This window comes from Mesoplodon densirostris, chromosome 16 (genome assembly GCF_025265405.1).
Source record: "Mesoplodon densirostris isolate mMesDen1 chromosome 16, mMesDen1 primary haplotype, whole genome shotgun sequence".
In the NCBI taxonomy this organism is placed as follows: Eukaryota; Metazoa; Chordata; class Mammalia; order Artiodactyla; family Ziphiidae; genus Mesoplodon; species Mesoplodon densirostris.
The window spans coordinates 49299792-49317565 of NC_082676.1; the positions used below are offsets into that span (position 1 = coordinate 49299792).

A 17774-nucleotide genomic window follows, 5' to 3' on the forward strand; every position below is an offset into this window, starting at 1 on the left:
AGAAGGTACGAGAGGATAACCCTAGTGGGTAATGTGGGTGGTCGGTCATATCCAGGGTGTGGTGTCAGGGGAGGAGAGTGGGCAGTAAAGAATTGGTTGTATGTTGGCTCAGATCTTTTTCATGTCAGTAAGCGTGATCTCACCCATTTTCCTTCCATTACTGTCTCCCAGAATTGTTGCTCCTCAGACATCAGTAAGGAGAGGGAAGGGAAAAGCAAGGTGGTCCAAACCTAGGCCAAGACCCAGGGATGACTCCAGGGTGCCCCTGAAAGGTGGCAGTGCTTTTGGTCATTAGTGTTCTCGGTCCCTCACAAGGTCTGGTGAGTGTAGAACCAGGAAGACTCCAGTCCGAGGATGGGTCTCCTCTGGTACCCTCTGCCTTCCAACTGCAACTGTCAGCTGTACTCTTCCCTTGGACCTAGGTGCTCACTGTGGGCAGAATGAGCAGGGCTGTGCTGGGTTCTGGGCGGCTTTCCCTCTGGCCTCCTCTCCTACGGGTGCTTCACCATTGCAGAGGGTGGGCGGAACAGGGGAGGAGGTGCGGCATGGACTTCTGAGAAAGATAGTCTTGTGTCAGCTGCTTAGACTCCCTGGCACTCAGTATCTCCACCTGTCCTGCCATCCATCCAACAAAGAGTGAGTGACTCCTATACCTATTGGGAATAAGGTGGACAAGATCGCCAAGGTCTGTCACATCATAGTATGCGGTCCAACACAGCCTTGGCACTGTTGACATTTTGGGCCAGTTAACTTTCTTGTTGGAGGTCGTTAGGCACTGTAGGATAGAGTGTGTACAGGATCCCTCTACCCGCTAGATGCCAGGAGAACCCCCAGTTGTGACAACCGAAAATGTCTGTGGACTTTGCCAGAGGTTCCCTGGGGACATCCACCTCCCTACCCCGTGGAAAAACCAGTGGTCTGTGGGGACGGTCATAATCCTTACGTTACTGTGTCGTTGTGAGGATTTGGTAAGGTAATGCGTATAAAATGTGCGAGCTGTTATTAGTGCTGATCCTGCTATTGCTGGTGCTATCAGTCTGGGCCGTTTGACACAGAGGGAATTGGTTTCACCTAGTCTTGTTCCCTCTTCAGCTTCTGACAAGGCTTCTGAAGAGCAACCATCCTGAGGATCTTCAGGCTGCAAACCGGCTGATCAAGAATTTGGTCAAGGAGGTGGGCATTTTCCAGGGGGTTCTGCAGAAGCAGCATTTGACAGGGGCTGGACAGTGTGTATGTGTGTGTGTGCTTGAGGGTGTGGGTACACAGTTGTCTGGGAGAAGGGATGGCCGCCTAGCCGTGAACCGGGGAACAGCTGTGGGCTCCCTGAAGGGCAGTGAGGTGGTGACTGGAAGCAGAAACTGCTGTGGTTTCTCAAGTACTTCTGTCTAGGAACTCAAAGCATTTCACAGACACCAGTTTCCGTCCCAGTGACCGGTATTGGTGTGGATAGAATCCAGGTTTGGGAATTTCTTTTCCAGAGGGATTAAGGCTGATGGTGCAAAGGAGTAGTCCTAGCTCCCCAAACTGCATTGTCTGTCCCAGGAATTCCAGGCCTTGAGCATCTTCTCTACCCGCTGAGTGAACACTCCATTCACTCTGTGTTTTGGTGGCTTCCCTGAGCTCTCCACAGTGCAGCGCCCCTTTCCCGGCGCTTGTTCAGGCTTTCTTCAGAGCTTCTGCTCCCTCACTTCATCCTCTGTCTCCCAAAAGGAACAAGAAAAATCAGAAAAGGTGTCCAAGAGAGTCAGTGCTGTGGAGGAGGTACGGAGCCACGTGAAGGTGCTGCAGGAAATGCTGAGCATGTACCGCAGGCCCGGGCAGGCCCCGCCAGACCAGGCAGCCTTGCAGGTACTCTTTTTAAAACTAAATTTCAGGTGGGACTGAGTATCACTGACATACTAGGAATACACATGTATTTCAAGAAGTCATCATACAATCAAAATTTATGTCCCTCACCCGTCCCCAACTTCCTCGTTCCCTTCCCTTCTGTTCCTGCCTCTCTCCCCATCCCCAGGCAACCACTGATTTGTTTTCTGTTCTGATTAGTATATATTTCCTAGACTCTTACATAAATGGAATGATACAGTATTACACTTTTTTTTTTTTGGTCTGGCTTCTCTTCTCCCCCTTGGAGTTATTATTTGAGACCTGAGACCCATTCTTTTTTTTTTTTTTTGGCTGCACTGCTTGGCATGTGGGGGTCTCAGTTCCCTGATTGGGGATCAAACCCATGGCCCCTGCTTTGGGAGTGTGGAGTCTTTTTTTTGATTGCAAAGCAGTGTTCATTATTATTATTATCATTTTTAACATTTTTATCAGAATATAATTGCTTTACAATGGTGTGTTAGTTTCTGCTATATAACAAAGGGAGTCAGCTATATGTATACATATATCTCCATATCCCCTCCCTCTTGCATCTCTCTCCCACTCTCCCTATCCCACCCATCTAGGTAGTCACAAAGCACCGAGCTGATCTTCCTGTGCTATGCTGGGGAGGGTGGAGTCTTAACCACTGGACCACCAGGGAGATCCCAGTAGTTTATTCCTTTTTACTGCTGAGTGGTACTCCGTTGTATGCATATACCACAATATGTATATCCATTCATCTGTTGATGGATATTTGGGTTGTTTCCAGCTTTGGGTGATTATGAATTAACTTGCTGTAAACAGTTGTATACAGGATTTTGTGTGAACATACACTTCCCTTTCTCTTGGGTAAATGCCTCGGCGTGGGATTGCTAGGTCATATGCTACATGTATAGTTAACTCTTTAAGAAACTGCCAAACTATTTTCCAGAGTGTTTGTATCATTTTGTATTTCTGACAGCAGTGTAGAGATTTCCCATTTCTTCACATTTACACATCTTGAGATCTTTCTTTTTTTTATAACACACTTACTGAGAATTTATATAACAAGCTCTGTTTTGTAGGTCGTGTATGAGAGGTGTGAAAAGCTGCGGCCCACCCTGTTCCGGCTGGCAAGCGATACCACTGATGATGACGATGCGCTCGGTATGATCTTTTTTTTCTTTAATTAAAAAAAAAATTATATTTATTTTTGGCTGTGTTAGGTCTTTGTTGCTGTGTGCGGGCTTTCTCCATTTGGGGCGAGCAGGGGCTACTCTTCGTTGTGTTGCTCAGGCTTCTCATTGTGGTGGCTTCTCTTGTTGTGGAGCACAGGCTCTAGGCGTGTGGGCTTCAGTAGTTGTGGCTTGCGGGCTCTAGAGCGCAGGCTCAATAAATAGTAGGTGGCGCACGGGTTTAGTTGCTCCGCAGCATGTGGGATCTTCCCAGACCAGGGATTGAACCTGTGTCCCCTGCATTGGCGGGCAGATTCTTAACCACTGCACCACCAGGGAAGTCCCTTGATACAGTCTTATTCTTTAGGCATAGACAGCACCCAAGAGTGCAGGACAGACTTGGGGCTTCCTGCCGTGCTGCTGACGCAAAAACAAGATGGTGGCCCCTAGGTGTTATGGTGGTTGGGCTTGGGGAAGGTGTGGCCTGAGTTGATTCTTCTAATTTCCAGAGGAATCTAGGTTTGAGCAAGAAATGAGCTGCAAGTCTGAAAGCATAGAAAAGGGTGGAAATTTACCATGTAGATTGGGTGTGAAGGGGATAGAAAAAAGAGCGGCTACAATTGAAGGCTTGAAGAAAGGCTGAACGTTCTCAGAGGTCTGAGAAACAGCTGCGAGGGGCTCCTTGGAAGGTTTCACACCCAAAGTGCCTTCAGGGGCTGGGTGGGGAGTCTAAGTGGGGATACCAAGTGGAAGGCACAGGGGAGAACTGTAATCCTGAACACAGGTATTGAAACGTTTAAAACTATTTTATTTTATGGAAAATCTCAAAACACGTAAAAGGGATTTATTCTATCCCCATGTACTCTTCACCTTTTGTTAATAATTACCAACTCATGGCCAGTCTTTTGATCTTGTTTTATCTGTACTGCTTTCTCCCTCCCTCCTCCTCCCTACATCCCCAATTCTATTTTCTTTTTATTTTAATAAGATCTGGCACCTTATTAGATGTCTGTTCGATGACTGTCTATGCATTTACTTTTATTTATTTATTTATTTACTTTACTTACTTACTTATTTTTATAGGATCTTAGTTCCCCGAATCCCGTGCCCCCTGCAGTGGAAGCGGGGAGTCTTAACCTCTGGGCCACGGGGGAAGTCCTCCCAATTCTATTTTTAAGCAAATTCCAAACATTTCAAAGTAACCAGTCAGTGTTCAGATTTTCCTGGGCATTTTTCCCTCTAATCATTCCTTGCTGACCCTCTTTCTTTTTTTTAAGTTTGTTATAAATCAGTATCAAAAAGAAAAACCACACTTTGTAATTGGTTGATATTTAAGTCCCTTTTAATGGATAGCCCCTGTTCTTTTTTACTTCATGCATGAAAAACATGTCCTTTGACTTGCAGAGTTTCTCTTGGTCTCAATTTTCTGATGGCATCTCCCACAGTATTTAATGTTTCTCTGTTCCTGATATTTCTGAAATTCCTGCTTTCTTATAAATTGGATCAGGAGGCTTGTTCAGATTCAGGTTCAAATGGCGGGGCGTGTGCCGGGGAGCAAGAATGCTTCACAGGTGATGTGAAGAGGCCCATGGTATCTGGTTTTCTGGGTTTTTTGTGATGTAATTATTGTCCAAACCCGTTATTTCCTCCGGTTGCAATGAAGTCAGAGGTCACAGAATTTAAATTTTAATCACCTTGCACATGCCAAATAAAACACTTTGCCAGGTGAATTCAACCTCGTGTTAGTTCACAACTTCCATCCAGTTTAAAAATTGACAGGAAATGAATAGTTGGTCGCTCTTGCAGTGCTCTCCGAGTACCATGGCCTGCAGTGTTATACATAGCCCCTGGCCCTGTTGCTGTTCTGTCTCTCTCCTAGGAGAGGCTTTCTTGTAGGTAAACCAGATCATGAGATACTCTTGACATTTTTGAAATCCACTGCATATTTTATACTTACAGGATGTTTCAATTTGGATGTCAGATTTTCATCAGGAATACTTGATCTGTACTTAGGTTTTATAAAATTTACAGGTGAAAAAGTAGATTCGTGTTCCAACTTGTTTCCTACATGCTTCCCAATAACTGAATAAAGTACCAAAAATTTCTTTTAATATTTGCATCCACATTGACAAAATAGCTTTAAGTTTTGAATTAAAATTAAAGTTTTAGTTCCTCAGTTGAAAGACCCATATTTCAAGTGTTGGCCATCATATTGGACAGTACAGAGAAAGAAAGTGAAAAAATTTGGTTCCTCCTACATCCTGTGAAGAAAGTGTTGAGGTTCAGGGATTGAGTGACTGTGTGTGCCAGGGGACTGATCTCGTGATCTGGGGGCAGGAGGCGTGAATATACTGAACCTGGTAGACAGCTGCTTTGTGGAGTGGCTTAAAAAAGACTGAGATTGTTGGTAGCTAAACCAGGGGATTCTGATTTTTCTCTCATTCTTCAGCGGAGGTTCTCCAGGCAAATGACCTCCTCACCCAGGGAGTTCTGCTGTACAAACAGGTGATGGAGGGCCGTGTCACCTTTGGGAACACAGTGGCCAGCTCTTTGGGAGACATACCTGTTTCCAGAGGTATGTGCAGAGAGCTTCTCCCACCCTCTGCCGTGGGGCAGCCTGCAAACACCGGGAAAGAAATGGATCCCTGCATGCTCTGGGTTATGGTATAGAAATGAGAGAGCATGTCCTCTTTTCCCTTTCCCTTGAGAACTGGTTTTATATAGCCAGCCTCTGCCCCACGTGCCATCCCGGGTTGACTGCTAGGCTGGAACTAGCTTTGGCTGTAAACAGAAGCGGTGGCTATACCGTGCCCAGGTTTGGATTGCACCTCTCGTGAGTGCTTACTTATGGGATCTCACACCAAAAAAAATATGACCTTCTTCAGGTGGTTCCTAGTGCCGGGCTAGCTAAATCGGAATCATCTGGAGTACTGGTTAAAATGCAGATTCTTGGACCTTCTGAATCAAGACTACTTAGAGCTGGGACCCGCATTTTTATCGAGCACGCGAGATGATTCTGATTCGCTGTGGTCAGAACCTCACAGGCCTCTGACCTGGAGCAGTCAGCTCTGCTACTGTCCAGGTTGAATGGACCATTAGAGGATTCTGTGTTTACTGGGGTGGGAAGGCAGTTCCTCTGGTGACCTCGTATTTCATATGCCACTCAAGGCTGTAAGTCAAGCCAGTCAGCTGAGGTGGAAGGTTCATCTGGGGTGTGCTTAAGGATGGGGTGATGTGATGTCTTTTGATTGGGAGGAGGCCTGAGGGAAACTGATAGCCTTTAAGTGGAGACTTTGCTCTTATTCTGACTGACTTTTTTTCCTAACCGTCTGTTTTCTAGTCTTTCAGAATCCAACAGGCTGCATGAAGAACTGCCCCCTGATTGACCTGGAGGTGGACAGTGGATCCGAGCAGGCTGGGACTGTGGCGCCATCTTTACTGCATCAGGACCTGGCAGCCTTAGGTGAGGGTGGTGTTTAGGGGCAGCAGGCACAGAATGGTCGTGATTCCCAGGGAGAGAGTAAGCCCATTCCCCCTGGCGAGAGTGTGCCTGGTTTGGGAGGGAATTGGGTATACCGGGAAGTTCAGAGAGGTCCTCCTCGTACTCAGTTTCAGATTTGCCATGAATGAGTTGAATGACTTTGGGTAATTTGTTTTGTCTAGGCTTTCTAAGTGTTCTAGAAAGGATGATGGTATCAGTCTCCAATTCATATCAGGTAGAGCTACTGATGTGCATCTCACTCTGTTCCTTCTTTACAGGGATCAGTGATGGCCCAGTTACCAAAAAGGTAAGGAAGCTCTTCCTAGGGACCGGAGAGGAGAGGGGAAGTCCCTCAAACCTACCTTCATGAGGGCAGCACTGCCTGGGGGAGGGGGGAGGGCTACAGCATAGCCTGGTGGCACTGTGGACTCAGAGGTCCAAAGCCTCTTCCTCACCTCTACTGTCTGGCTTGAACCCCTGGAGGGATTTTGCTCTCCTTGTTCCCTACCCTTTTCTGTTGTATCCAGGCTCCTGCTTACTAAGGGTCTGCTGAGGAGTCATGTCCTCTTGACCTTTCTCCACCTGCCCCAGGAAATGTAGTAAGCCTGGGCTTTGGGGTCAGGAGAGCTGTGCCACGATGTTACCATGGCTCATAGTCACCCATGCTCTGGCCTTACTTTAGTCATTCCTGGTCTGACAGGTTGCGAGTCAGAATTGCGGTCAGGAAAAGAGGAACCCTGCCACCAGCACACTGCCGGGTGGTGGTGTTCAGAGCCCTTCTGCAGAAAAGAACTTGCTGGATCTCCTCTCCCCACAGCCGTCTCCAGGACCTCTGTGAGTCTTGTGGGCAAGGAGCGTAGAAGAGTGGCTCCTGGTGCAGTGCTCACTCACTGCGCGAGGCCAGGCAGCGGGGCCCAGGGATGCTGCTCTCCCTGAAGGGCTGCTTCCTTTCTGTCGGAGTTCAGTGTGTGCTGCTCCTTTTATTCCGCATCCTAAGTCAGGAAAGTACACGTTTGGCCAGGACCTCCAAAACGCCGTTTAAGGAGCAACAGCAGTAGATGATGATGATGGTTTTTGTCTTTATAGGTTGTTTTTTTTTCCCCCCCTATTTCAGTGTAATTTGAAGCAAAGTTTGATTACTAGAGAAATAGATAATATAGAAAGTCCCAAATGTCACTCTCTAAAGACAGTGTTGAATGGTCCTTCTTTGCTTTTTTTCTACACATGTAGTAATGTGTTACTGTGGCTTATGTTTACACAAATCAGATTATAATTTACAAACTACTCCACTGTGGTTTTTATATCACACATCTTGGATACATTTCCATCAATTTATGTAAACTTGCCTCATTCTAATAGCTGAATAATAATTCATATGCATGTAATATATATATTTAATCATTTCCCTCTTGTGGATATTTACATAGCTTCCAGGTTGGAGGAACCTGCAGTGTTTCTATAGTACAGATTTATAAAAGTAGAGGTGCTCTTAGGTATGAGTATAAACATATTTTCATAGATCCTGTCCCTTTGCCTCTGGCAAGGCTGGAACACTTTGCCTTCCCCCAAACAGCCTGAGAGCCTGTGTCCCTGGTGGGGACCACAGAGCAGGGTGGAAACGGAGATGTGCTGGGAGATCATTCTTGTTAGTACCCGTAGGGGGTTTCTTCCTAGTTTACTGTTTATAACCACTTGACATGGGGTCAGTAATAATTCTAATTTTGGTGGGTTAGTTACGTCTGGAGTTTGGTTTTCCATAAATGTTTTTACTCCAAATGGACAAAATCATGAAGTGGTCAGTGTAACTTGTGCTGTCATCTTCCTAGCTTACGTCACGCTGGTGATCATGTATGGGAAGCTTCATCTGACTGAGCTACTTGTTGTCAGAGACTGCCTGACGACTACAACATTAATTACTTTATTGGGTCCTTATTGTATGCACACATTCTGCTCAGTGATCTTCATATACTTCCTCATTTAATTCTTGTAACAGCCTATGAGATAGATACTAAACTGTTTCTATTTTACAGTAAGAAAACTGAGGCATGGGTTAGATTACTTGTCTAAAGTCATACACCCGTAAAATATATACATACACACATATACACATGCACATGTATTTATTTTTTTCCCCTTATTTTTCACAAAACCTAATCAGATTCCTGGAATTCTCTACAGTTTTTGCCAATCTTGATATTATTTCTTTGCAGGAATTATATTCCGCAGAAAAGTATCCCCAAGGAAGTGCCACCAGGTACTAAGTCCTCTCCAGGTTGGTCCTGGGAGGCTGGCCCATTGGCTTCTTCTCCATCTTCCCAGAATACACCTCTGGCTCAAGTATTTGTCCCTTTGGAGTCTGTTAAGCCCAGTAAGTACAGTTTCACCCTTTTTTTCCCTTTCTGTTAGATGCCCAGCTTTATCCACTCTGGATTGGTATGGGTGGCTCTTAAACTGGGGAAGATGAGTTGGGGAGAGATATTGCCTGGGGACAGAGAATAAGGCGGGTGGCCCATCGTCTCTTAGCTAGTACTTTTTTAGTTTTCTCTGTCCTGGAGTTGACACTGAAGGATATTGGCAGGTGGAATTTAATTAGGGGCCTTGAATCCACTTACGGAGATGATCTTCATTTGGAATTCAAGAAGGGAATGTTCAGTGTGATCTGAAAAAACTCAGAAGAGGTGGAATTAGAAAGAAAGGAAGAATTTGGCTGGTGATCCTCTTCCTTTCTAATGATCCTCATTAAAGCAGGAAAAGTAGCTATTAACCTCCCTTACAAAGAAAAGGAAACGGAAGGCCCAGCTAAGTAAGGTGAGACTGCCTGTGGTCAGCACACTGGTATGTGAGCGGGAAACAACTGGGGTCTTTAGATCTAGGGCCTGGACCCCTTCCTTGGGCACAGAGCCCCTTCCTTGGGCACAGGGCCTCTTCCTTGGGCACAGGGCCTCTTCCTTGGGCACAGGGCCTTCCTGTGGCTCAGTGTGGTGAGCTCAGATTACAGAGGGCCCTGGAACCAGGCAGAGGAAATAAAGTCAGCAGTGGGGGCCCTTTGCATACTTACTTTATTAATTTTTATTTAAACATAATAAATGTTCATTGTTAATTTCCTGGTTTTGATAATTGCACTGTAGTTATATAAAATGTTAACATTTGAGGGAGCTGGGTGAAGGGTACATGGGAATTCTTTGTGTTTTTGTAACTTTTTGTAAATCTGAAATTATTTAAAAACAAAATTAAAAACAAAATTCAATATAGTTTTAGAAAAGATAGAATAGAGCAGAAAATTAAAATCATCTCTACCGTTACCATCCAGAAATGGAAGTTCTGTTAATGTCTTGATGTGTTTTCCTGTTTTATCCATGTACGTATGTTTAATAAATTGTCACCATAGTATATATACTGTTTTATATCCTGCTTTATTTAATATTTTAAGCTATAGCATTGTTTCATGCCCTTATGCTTCAAAACCTTGATTTTTTAAAAATGAATTCATTCTTATGGCACTAACATGTACTGTAACTCATTTATTCAGTTTCTTTCTGAAGAATAATTTGTTTCCAGTTGTTTACTGTTATAAACAGTGTTACAGTGAACACCCACTGCAAAAAATGGAGATCCATTTTTGAAACTTTCCTGATTATTGCATTAGGATATATGCTTAAAAGTGGAAATGCTGGGTGTAGACATTTAAAATTTTGATCTTCGTTACCAAGTTCCTTCCTGGAAGGGTTGCCGTTTTCCCCATAACCTCACCTCCATACCTCATGAGTATTTTCAGTCTTTTAAATCTCTGACAGTTTCATTGTTAAACTATATTTTTATAATGTGCATTTTGTTAAGTGATGTTTGGCATGAAATAAGGATCTTCATTAAAATTTTTTCCAGTTGGTTAGCAAGCTGCCTGCCATTTATTGAATCAGCCAGTAATTTTCAAATAATATGCTCTTGACATGTTAAATTCTCATATTTGGGTCTGTTCTGCATGCTGGTTTCAGTTGCAATTTCATACATATCTGAGTATTTGTTAATGCACATAGCCCTACTCTCCCTTCTTTTTTTTTTTTTTTTTTTTTTTTTTTTTGCGTTACGCGGGCCTCTCACTGTTGTGGCCTCTCCCGTTGCGGAGCACAGGCTCCGGACGCGCAGGCTCAGCGGCCATGGCTCACGGGCCCAGCCGCTCCGCGGCATGTGGGAACCTCCCAGACCGGGGCACGAACCCGTGTTCCCTGCATCGGCAGGCGGACTCTCAACCACTGCGCCACCAGGGAGGCCCCCTCCCTTCTTTTTTAATGGTTAGTCTAATGTATCTTTTCCAAAATTAACTTACGAATCATTTCTGAGCTAAACTAGAACAATCCCTTTAGTATTTCCAAGACCTAATTCATTTGAAGAGATCTACTGTCTTTATAGTTCTGTAAAATTAAATATAAGAGATGTTATGTGTATGTAGTCGTACCAAAGAAAAACCAGGATATAGGCCCAGATGTTAGCAGTGCTTATTTCTGGGGAGTATTAAGGGTGTTTTTTATTTTCTCCTTTATGGTATCCTGTATTTTCTATAGTGTTCATCCATTATTTTAATCGTAATCATTTCTTGCTCAAAAAAATGTTTGTTTTTCTTAAACTGGTACTGGATGGTTGGATGGAGGGGAGAGATACGTTTGGAATGTCACAGGAGTCCAACTAGAGGTAACGAGGACTTGGATTATGGTGGTGCAGAGGGTTGATTCCAGGAGCTGTTCTGACTGGAGAAGCAACAGGATTTGGTGATAGGTGCACATCTCTTTCAAGCATGGCTCCTCTTTCAGGGGAGTCTGTAATAGTGCTAATCCTTTCGGTTGGGTCCTTCTCTACCAGGCAACCTGCCTCCTCTTATCGTGTATGACCGGAATGGATTCAGAATTCTGCTCCACTTTTCCCAGACTGGGGCCCCTGGCCACCCAGAAGTACAGGTGCTACTGTTGACCATGATGAGCACGGCCACCCAGCCTGTCTGGGACATCATGTTTCAAGTAGCTGTGCCAAAGGTGAGTCAGCGGCTGGCCCGCTCCTTTGAATTTTTCAATAAAGGCTATCATTTTTGAGCACCAGGTCCTTTGCTGGGATGTTATCTATTAGGTTGGAAGGGTTAGAATCTTCACTCAAAGTAGGTTAAGATAAAATGGGAATTTTGTTGGCTCATTTAACTGAGGATTCCTTAACGTCTGACTTCAGATATGGCTGGATTCAGGTAAATTCTTAAACAGTTCCTTAAGAATCTGTCACTTTCCATCTCTTGACTTTGTTTTTCCTCTCTGGACCCTGTTCTCTCATAGACTCCCTCCACCAAGCAGGAAAATGGTTACCAGCAGCTCCAGAGTTACATGGTCCTTATCGCTTTTTATCTCAGAAGGAAACTCTCCCCTGACAGGAGGCATGCATATTGATTCCCTAAGGAAGGGCTACGATTGGCCTTGTTGGTATTACTTGCATACCTTGGACCAGTAACTCGTGTTAAGGGGTATGAGGTACTCTGGCCAAGTTGCATGTTATGTTTTTTTCTCGAGGGAAGTAGCTCCCCACAGATTAACAGCCATACCAGAATCACGAGAAATGGGCAAGGGGCCTGTTCTGAAAGGAAGAATTCAAAGCAGACAGAAATAAACTATGTGTTTTCTAATACTCACGGTAATTTTGTAGGGCATGTGCTATTATTACCTCTGTCTTATAAATTAAATTATCAATCCAAGGTTCAGAAAGGTTAAATATTTTGCCCCAAATCACAGAGCTAGTAAAAGGCAGAGTTAGAATTCAACTCAAGATATGCTCTCACTCTTCATGCTGCCTCTCAGAAGCCAACCTTTGATCACACAACTTCGATACATTCCATGTATGAGTGGTAGGGTTTTTGGATCCTTTCATCAATTGGTGGGGTGGAGGCCAAGCTCTCCTGTTCGCCTGATCTCCCTCATTAAAGCTGTAGTTTGTTAGGAATGAGTTATATGTTGGATTCTTTTCCCCCCCAATAGTCAATGAGAGTGAAACTACAGCCAGCGTCCAGCTCCAAGCTTCCTGCTTTCAGTCCTTTGATGCCTCCAGCTGTGATCTCTCAGATGCTGCTGCTTGACAATCCACACAAAGTATGTTCTGGTGTCTGTGGTAGCAGGGAAATGGGGGCCCCTGAACTCTGGGGAGGCAGCTGGGCAGGTGGAGAGAGGTATATTGAGGTCTTGCGTTGGTTGGGATGGTGGTAGAACATCCCTTGCCAGAGTCCGTTTTCCTTTGGGGCTCATTGAAAGATCTGTGACCAGATTGTCATAGCTGGGGACCAAGGGAGTGGTACACACTCTCCCTAATCCCATGGAATCCTCTGAAAGGGTGAGGCCAGTCTGTCCTCTTAGCTGGTCTCCAGGACTGCAAAAGCGTGGGAGGACTCCCAGGATGTAAGCCTGGCCCCCTTTGTGTTTGTAGTCCCAGAGGGTCAAGGCCAGGGTATGCCTGTCATACAGTTGCTTGAAGCCCTCACTTGGGTGGAGTTAACATACATATATTGTTATATATGTATATATAACATATATATACATATATATAACATATATATATAACATATATTGTCACTTGGTGACTACGGGGTGGGTAAAGGCTTTTACTCTGGGCCTGTCTCTGTGTTCACTCCCCACTAATATAACATCTTTTATCTTTGCTCAGGAGCCCATCCGGTTACGGTATAAACTGACATTCAACCAGGGTGGACAGCCTTTCAGCGAAGTAGGAGAAGTGAAAGACTTTCCAGACCTGGCAGTCTTGGGTGCAGCCTAACTCCTCACTGGACAGACCTGGCCATTCAGGCTTAGGCCAGTGTTACTTTTGCTGTCTAGATAGGACTAATCACAGTGATTTATTGCAGAGTGCCAAGAGTTCTATCCTGACATCAGGCTCTGGATGCCAACCTCTGACTTATTCTGCAGATATTGTGTGTGTGTCTGTGTGTGTGTGTGTGTGTGTGTGTGTGTGTGTGTGGCCCGGGGGCTGAGGGGCAGGGATGTGGGCAGTGTGGGAAATGCTAAAGCATTTCTGATAACCATCTGCTATGATCATATCTGGTTTTGCATGTTGGTGGACACTGATGTCCCTGCCTCAGGTTGGAGGTTTTATAAGCCGAAGTTGTTGTTGTTTTCCATGTATTATTATCTTTTCATTCATCCACTCTGTGCCTTGTCAGCCTTTGAAAGACTTGGTTGCTCCCAGGCTGCTGTTCTCAGGGACCTTAAAAGGGACCTGGTTGGTCTTGGGGCAGAGTGTCTTCTGGGACACCCTCTTCCAAGAAAGACCTTGTCTCCATTTCCATTAGCGAATGCTGCTTGCATGTGTTCAGGAAGATCTTCTAAATGGAATGCTTGTTGCACTGTGTTCTAGGCGAGGGGCTGCCACTAGACCAGAGGACCGCGCTTGGTGGGCCGATCATGTCCTTCACCACTGTGCCTTAGAATTGCCCATAGATGGACCCTTCAGGGCAGAGGGGAAAGCGGATCCCAGGCCTTATTCAGGCCTCAGGTTCCGTGGGTCGGGCAGCCTGTCTGGACCCTTCCTCAGGACCCTCATCTCCATCCTCATCCTCTTTCACCACAAGCATTTACCCAGAGCTCTTTGATTGTGACACCATGCCAGTCATTGTAAATCATAACAAACAGGTTCGCCCTGGCCTGTTGACTTCACAATCCAGAATGAAGAACTGTGATGCAAATGAGATATGACGTGAGTTTAGCAATGAAAAGTGATGACTAAATACAGAAAGTCATTGAATAAATACCCGTGTAGCAAATATACTCTGTGGAGTTTTGAGTAAGTAGGAGATGCAAAGCCTGTTGCATTTAGAGATAATAGGCTTGAAGAGATCATTCATCTGTTGAAGTAAGGAAGACTTCCTGAAGGATGTGGCACCTGAAGAACTGCTTCAGTGAAGAGAAGCCCTGAGGATCTGAATGAAGCTGGAAGAGAGGTGGATTCTTGTTACCGTCATGGTGTGAAGGAAAAATTCAGGCCTGCAGTCGGTTAATACTTAGCACCTACAATGTGCTAGGCATTTGTGCATGTTTTACAAGTCTCGCTTGGCCTGATGGATGGGTGAAGAGAGCTGAGCCTGGCTGAGATGGCCTGATGAAGGATGCAAGATCCAAGCAGCTCACCTGTCTGGGTAGGATTCTGCCTCAGAAACTGCAAGGCTCTGTTTTTATCACAAAATCTGGTACTCCACAGTCTGATCTTTTACCTTCTACATATAGTTGGAAATCTGCCAGCACTATGGTGGGGATGGGAGCTGTAAAAAATCAAGGTATGTTACTTTTAAAGCAAATGTGAAAACTCATAAAACAGATAAATGATGGGGTGACTTCTTCATTTGGCATAACTCATAAGGTTCATTTTAATCTAAAATTTTGTGTTCAAATATTCTATATATCAGGGCTTCCCTGGTGGCGCAGTGGTTGAGAGTCCGCCTGCCGACGCAGGGGGCATGGGTTCGTGCCCCGGTCCGGGAAGATCCCACATGCCGCGGAGCGGCTGGGCCCGTGAGCCATGGCCGCTGAGCCTGTGCGTCCGGAGCTTGTGCTCCGCAACAGGAGAGGCCACAACAGTGGGAGGCCCGCATACCGGGAAAAAAAAAAATTCTATATAGCTTTTATAGGCTCTAGCTATTTCATAAAGTCTCCTAGAGGTGACCATCATAAAGACGATGCCTACCTAGAACTTCCGTCAAAAATGGGTGAATGAGACCTACACATGAAAAAACCTTTATCACATAGTTAAAAGGTAGCCTCACTGAGTGTGAACATTCTTCTGTCTTCTGGGCGACAGACTCCCGGTGGTGCTCTGCTTAGATAGAGTTGGACAGGGTAAGGGGGAAGGGAGGTGGGTGTCCTGAAAGTGGCCCTGGTTTATGTTATCAGTGCCTTGTAATTATGAAGTTCAGCGACCACTTAAGAACCAACCCGTATCTTTCATTCACTCAGCAAGTTGTTGTTGACTAGCTACTGTGAGCCGAGCACTGTCGTAGGCACTGCAGATACAGCAGTGATAGAAGGTCCCTGCCCTCGTGGGTCTTCTGATGGGGAGAGACAAATCCACAATGTGTCTGGTGGAGCGTTGGCACTGACGATCCAGTATTTTCCCCTATCCTGAACTCTTCCTTCCGGGATCCTGTCATCCCTATTTCTTGACCTACCTCTGACTGTTCTTTTTCCTCTGTCCCTTAAATGTGTTTCCATAGGGTTTAGTCCTTAGGACTTTTCTAAGCATTCTGGGCAGTTAACTACTAGATGAGTGGTAGACCTCTATCTCAGGCTTCCACCTCCTTGCTGACATCAGGTCCATATTTTAAGCCATCTAATGGATATCTATCTGGAGGTTCCACTGTTGCCTCCACGTGCTTAGAATGGAACACAGCCGCTTCTCTCATTCTCTCTCTGTTCTTTTATTTGAAAGCACCTATCCAAGCCTTCATAGGTCCTTGATTCTTGCTTCGTCTCCATCCCCCTCAGTACTTTTGTCTCGTCTAGTCTGTTTCTAAATAGTATCACATCTTGCCCTCTCCACTGCATTCACATCGTCACTGCCCTGGTTTGGCTTTTTTTTTTTTTTTTTTTGGATGGTGCTGTAGCCTGCCTCTCAGTTCTCCTCTGAGCCATTATACTTGCCAGCATCAGAATTCTGTAACATACCTGGGCACTTGACCCCTGCTGAAAAACTGTGAATGGCTTCTTAATGCCCTAAAAGCCTATGCAGCCAAATTCAAGTTGTTTACTCTGGCGTTCGGTGCCCTTCTGTAACTTTGTATGCTCCTTACCTTTCTGGCATCATCTGTCAAGAATAGAGCACACTTTGCCAGAGCCACAAGAAAGTCCCTTCATGTTTTGATAATGCCATGTTTTCTCGTATCTCTTTGACTACACCTGTCGTTAACTCCTTTTGTCTCTTCGGTGATTTAAGATTGGGCTAAAATGCTCCTCTATCTGTGAGCCACTCGTTGAGAGTCGATGAGCTGTGGATATAGTAAACGTTGAAAAAAGGATAAATAATGACCAAAAACATGAATATTACCCATTAAAAATAAAATAGTGTAAATTGAGAGATCAAACATGAAAGGTTGAAAACAAAGGTGATATTCTCATACAAATAGTGTTTAGTACAGTGTTCATAAATCACAAATTCTTTGAATATATCTAATATAGAATATGCTTACCCAGGCCCAAAATACAAAATTCTACAAACTAGTGTGTTTGTTTTAAACTAAGAAGAAAACAATAGAGTGCTAGCCATAGCTTGTTTCATATTTTTTTAAGCAGTAACAGCCTGACCTCTTTCATCTGGAAAGAGACGGAGTCAAGTAGATAAGCAGGAAGTATCCTCAGAGAAGATAGGGCCAAGGTCCAGAGATCTCATCACACATTTAAAGTAAGCTGAAATGGAAAAACTCCAGGCCTTTAGTTCCCTTGCCCAATGCATTCCCAACTATACCATGTTCATTCTGAGAAAGCTTGCATCTAAAAATGTGTAAACATTCTGCTCCTTTGACTTTTATTCTTGAACACTTACTTTATCCCACAGCTAGAGGTAATACTATGATTTTAAAAGCTGAAAAACATATTGCAGTGTTACAGGCTCCAGATACATAGGCTTTTAAAGTTTGAGATCTTCTGAAGCCCCAACAGTCTGAAGTAATTAAATCAACCCTTACTTGTAATTCCATTCTTTAGCTTCACGTACTACCTCTAGCCATGTGACCTGAGACAAGTAATTTGTCCTCTTCCGCTACCTTCCCTGTAAAGTGCATAATAAGATTGTTTTGAGAAGTGAGTTAATAAATGTGAAGTGACTCCAGTACTTCATAGGACTAAGCTAAGACTCATATTTCATTTACTGTTTGCTTGTCCACCTGGCTTCCAGTACATGAACAGACTTGACTTACCCATAACTTTTTTGGCCGTGCCGTGAGGCTTGTGGGATCTTAGTTCCCCGACCAGGGATCGAACCAAACCCTCGCCCCCTGCAATGGAAGCGCGGAGTCTTAACCACTGGACCGCCAGGGAAGTCCCTATGACTATTTGAAGTTTACCTCATGAAATCAAGCAAATATTTTAAATTTTGGCAAGGTTCAAATTAATACTGAGATGCAGTAAATGTCAAGGATAGAAAGGTAACAAAACATTGGAAACCTTACGCCTAAGTCTAGTCAAAAGCAGAAATCCATAACAATATACTTAGAAACTAATCAACAACACTTCCTATAAAACATTCAGTTA

The 17774-nt window shown here is 44.5% G+C and overlaps 1 protein-coding gene across 4 annotated transcripts in view; it reads left to right on the forward strand.

The window, feature by feature from the left end:
- GGA2 (golgi associated, gamma adaptin ear containing, ARF binding protein 2) overlaps nucleotides 1-17467 on the forward strand; it is a 34009-nt gene extending 16542 nt beyond the window's left edge. For 3 of the 4 annotated variants that reach the window (XM_060078151.1, XM_060078155.1, XM_060078154.1), the window contains exons 7-17: nucleotides 1093-1173; nucleotides 1711-1848; nucleotides 2931-3012; nucleotides 5470-5595; nucleotides 6361-6483; nucleotides 6780-6808; nucleotides 7202-7335; nucleotides 8712-8869; nucleotides 11356-11525; nucleotides 12507-12617; nucleotides 13186-17467. In XM_060078151.1, the coding sequence (XP_059934134.1) occupies nucleotides 1093-1173; nucleotides 1711-1848; nucleotides 2931-3012; nucleotides 5470-5595; nucleotides 6361-6483; nucleotides 6780-6808; nucleotides 7202-7335; nucleotides 8712-8869; nucleotides 11356-11525; nucleotides 12507-12617; nucleotides 13186-13296 (1263 nt within the window). In that variant the 3' untranslated portion in view covers nucleotides 13297-17467. The remainder of the gene's footprint in view (nucleotides 1-1092; nucleotides 1174-1710; nucleotides 1849-2930; nucleotides 3013-5469; nucleotides 5596-6360; nucleotides 6484-6779; nucleotides 6809-7201; nucleotides 7336-8711; nucleotides 8870-11355; nucleotides 11526-12506; nucleotides 12618-13185) is intronic. The other variant, XM_060078153.1, reaches the window with a different exon arrangement.
- The last annotated feature ends 307 nt before the right edge of the window (nucleotides 17468-17774 follow it).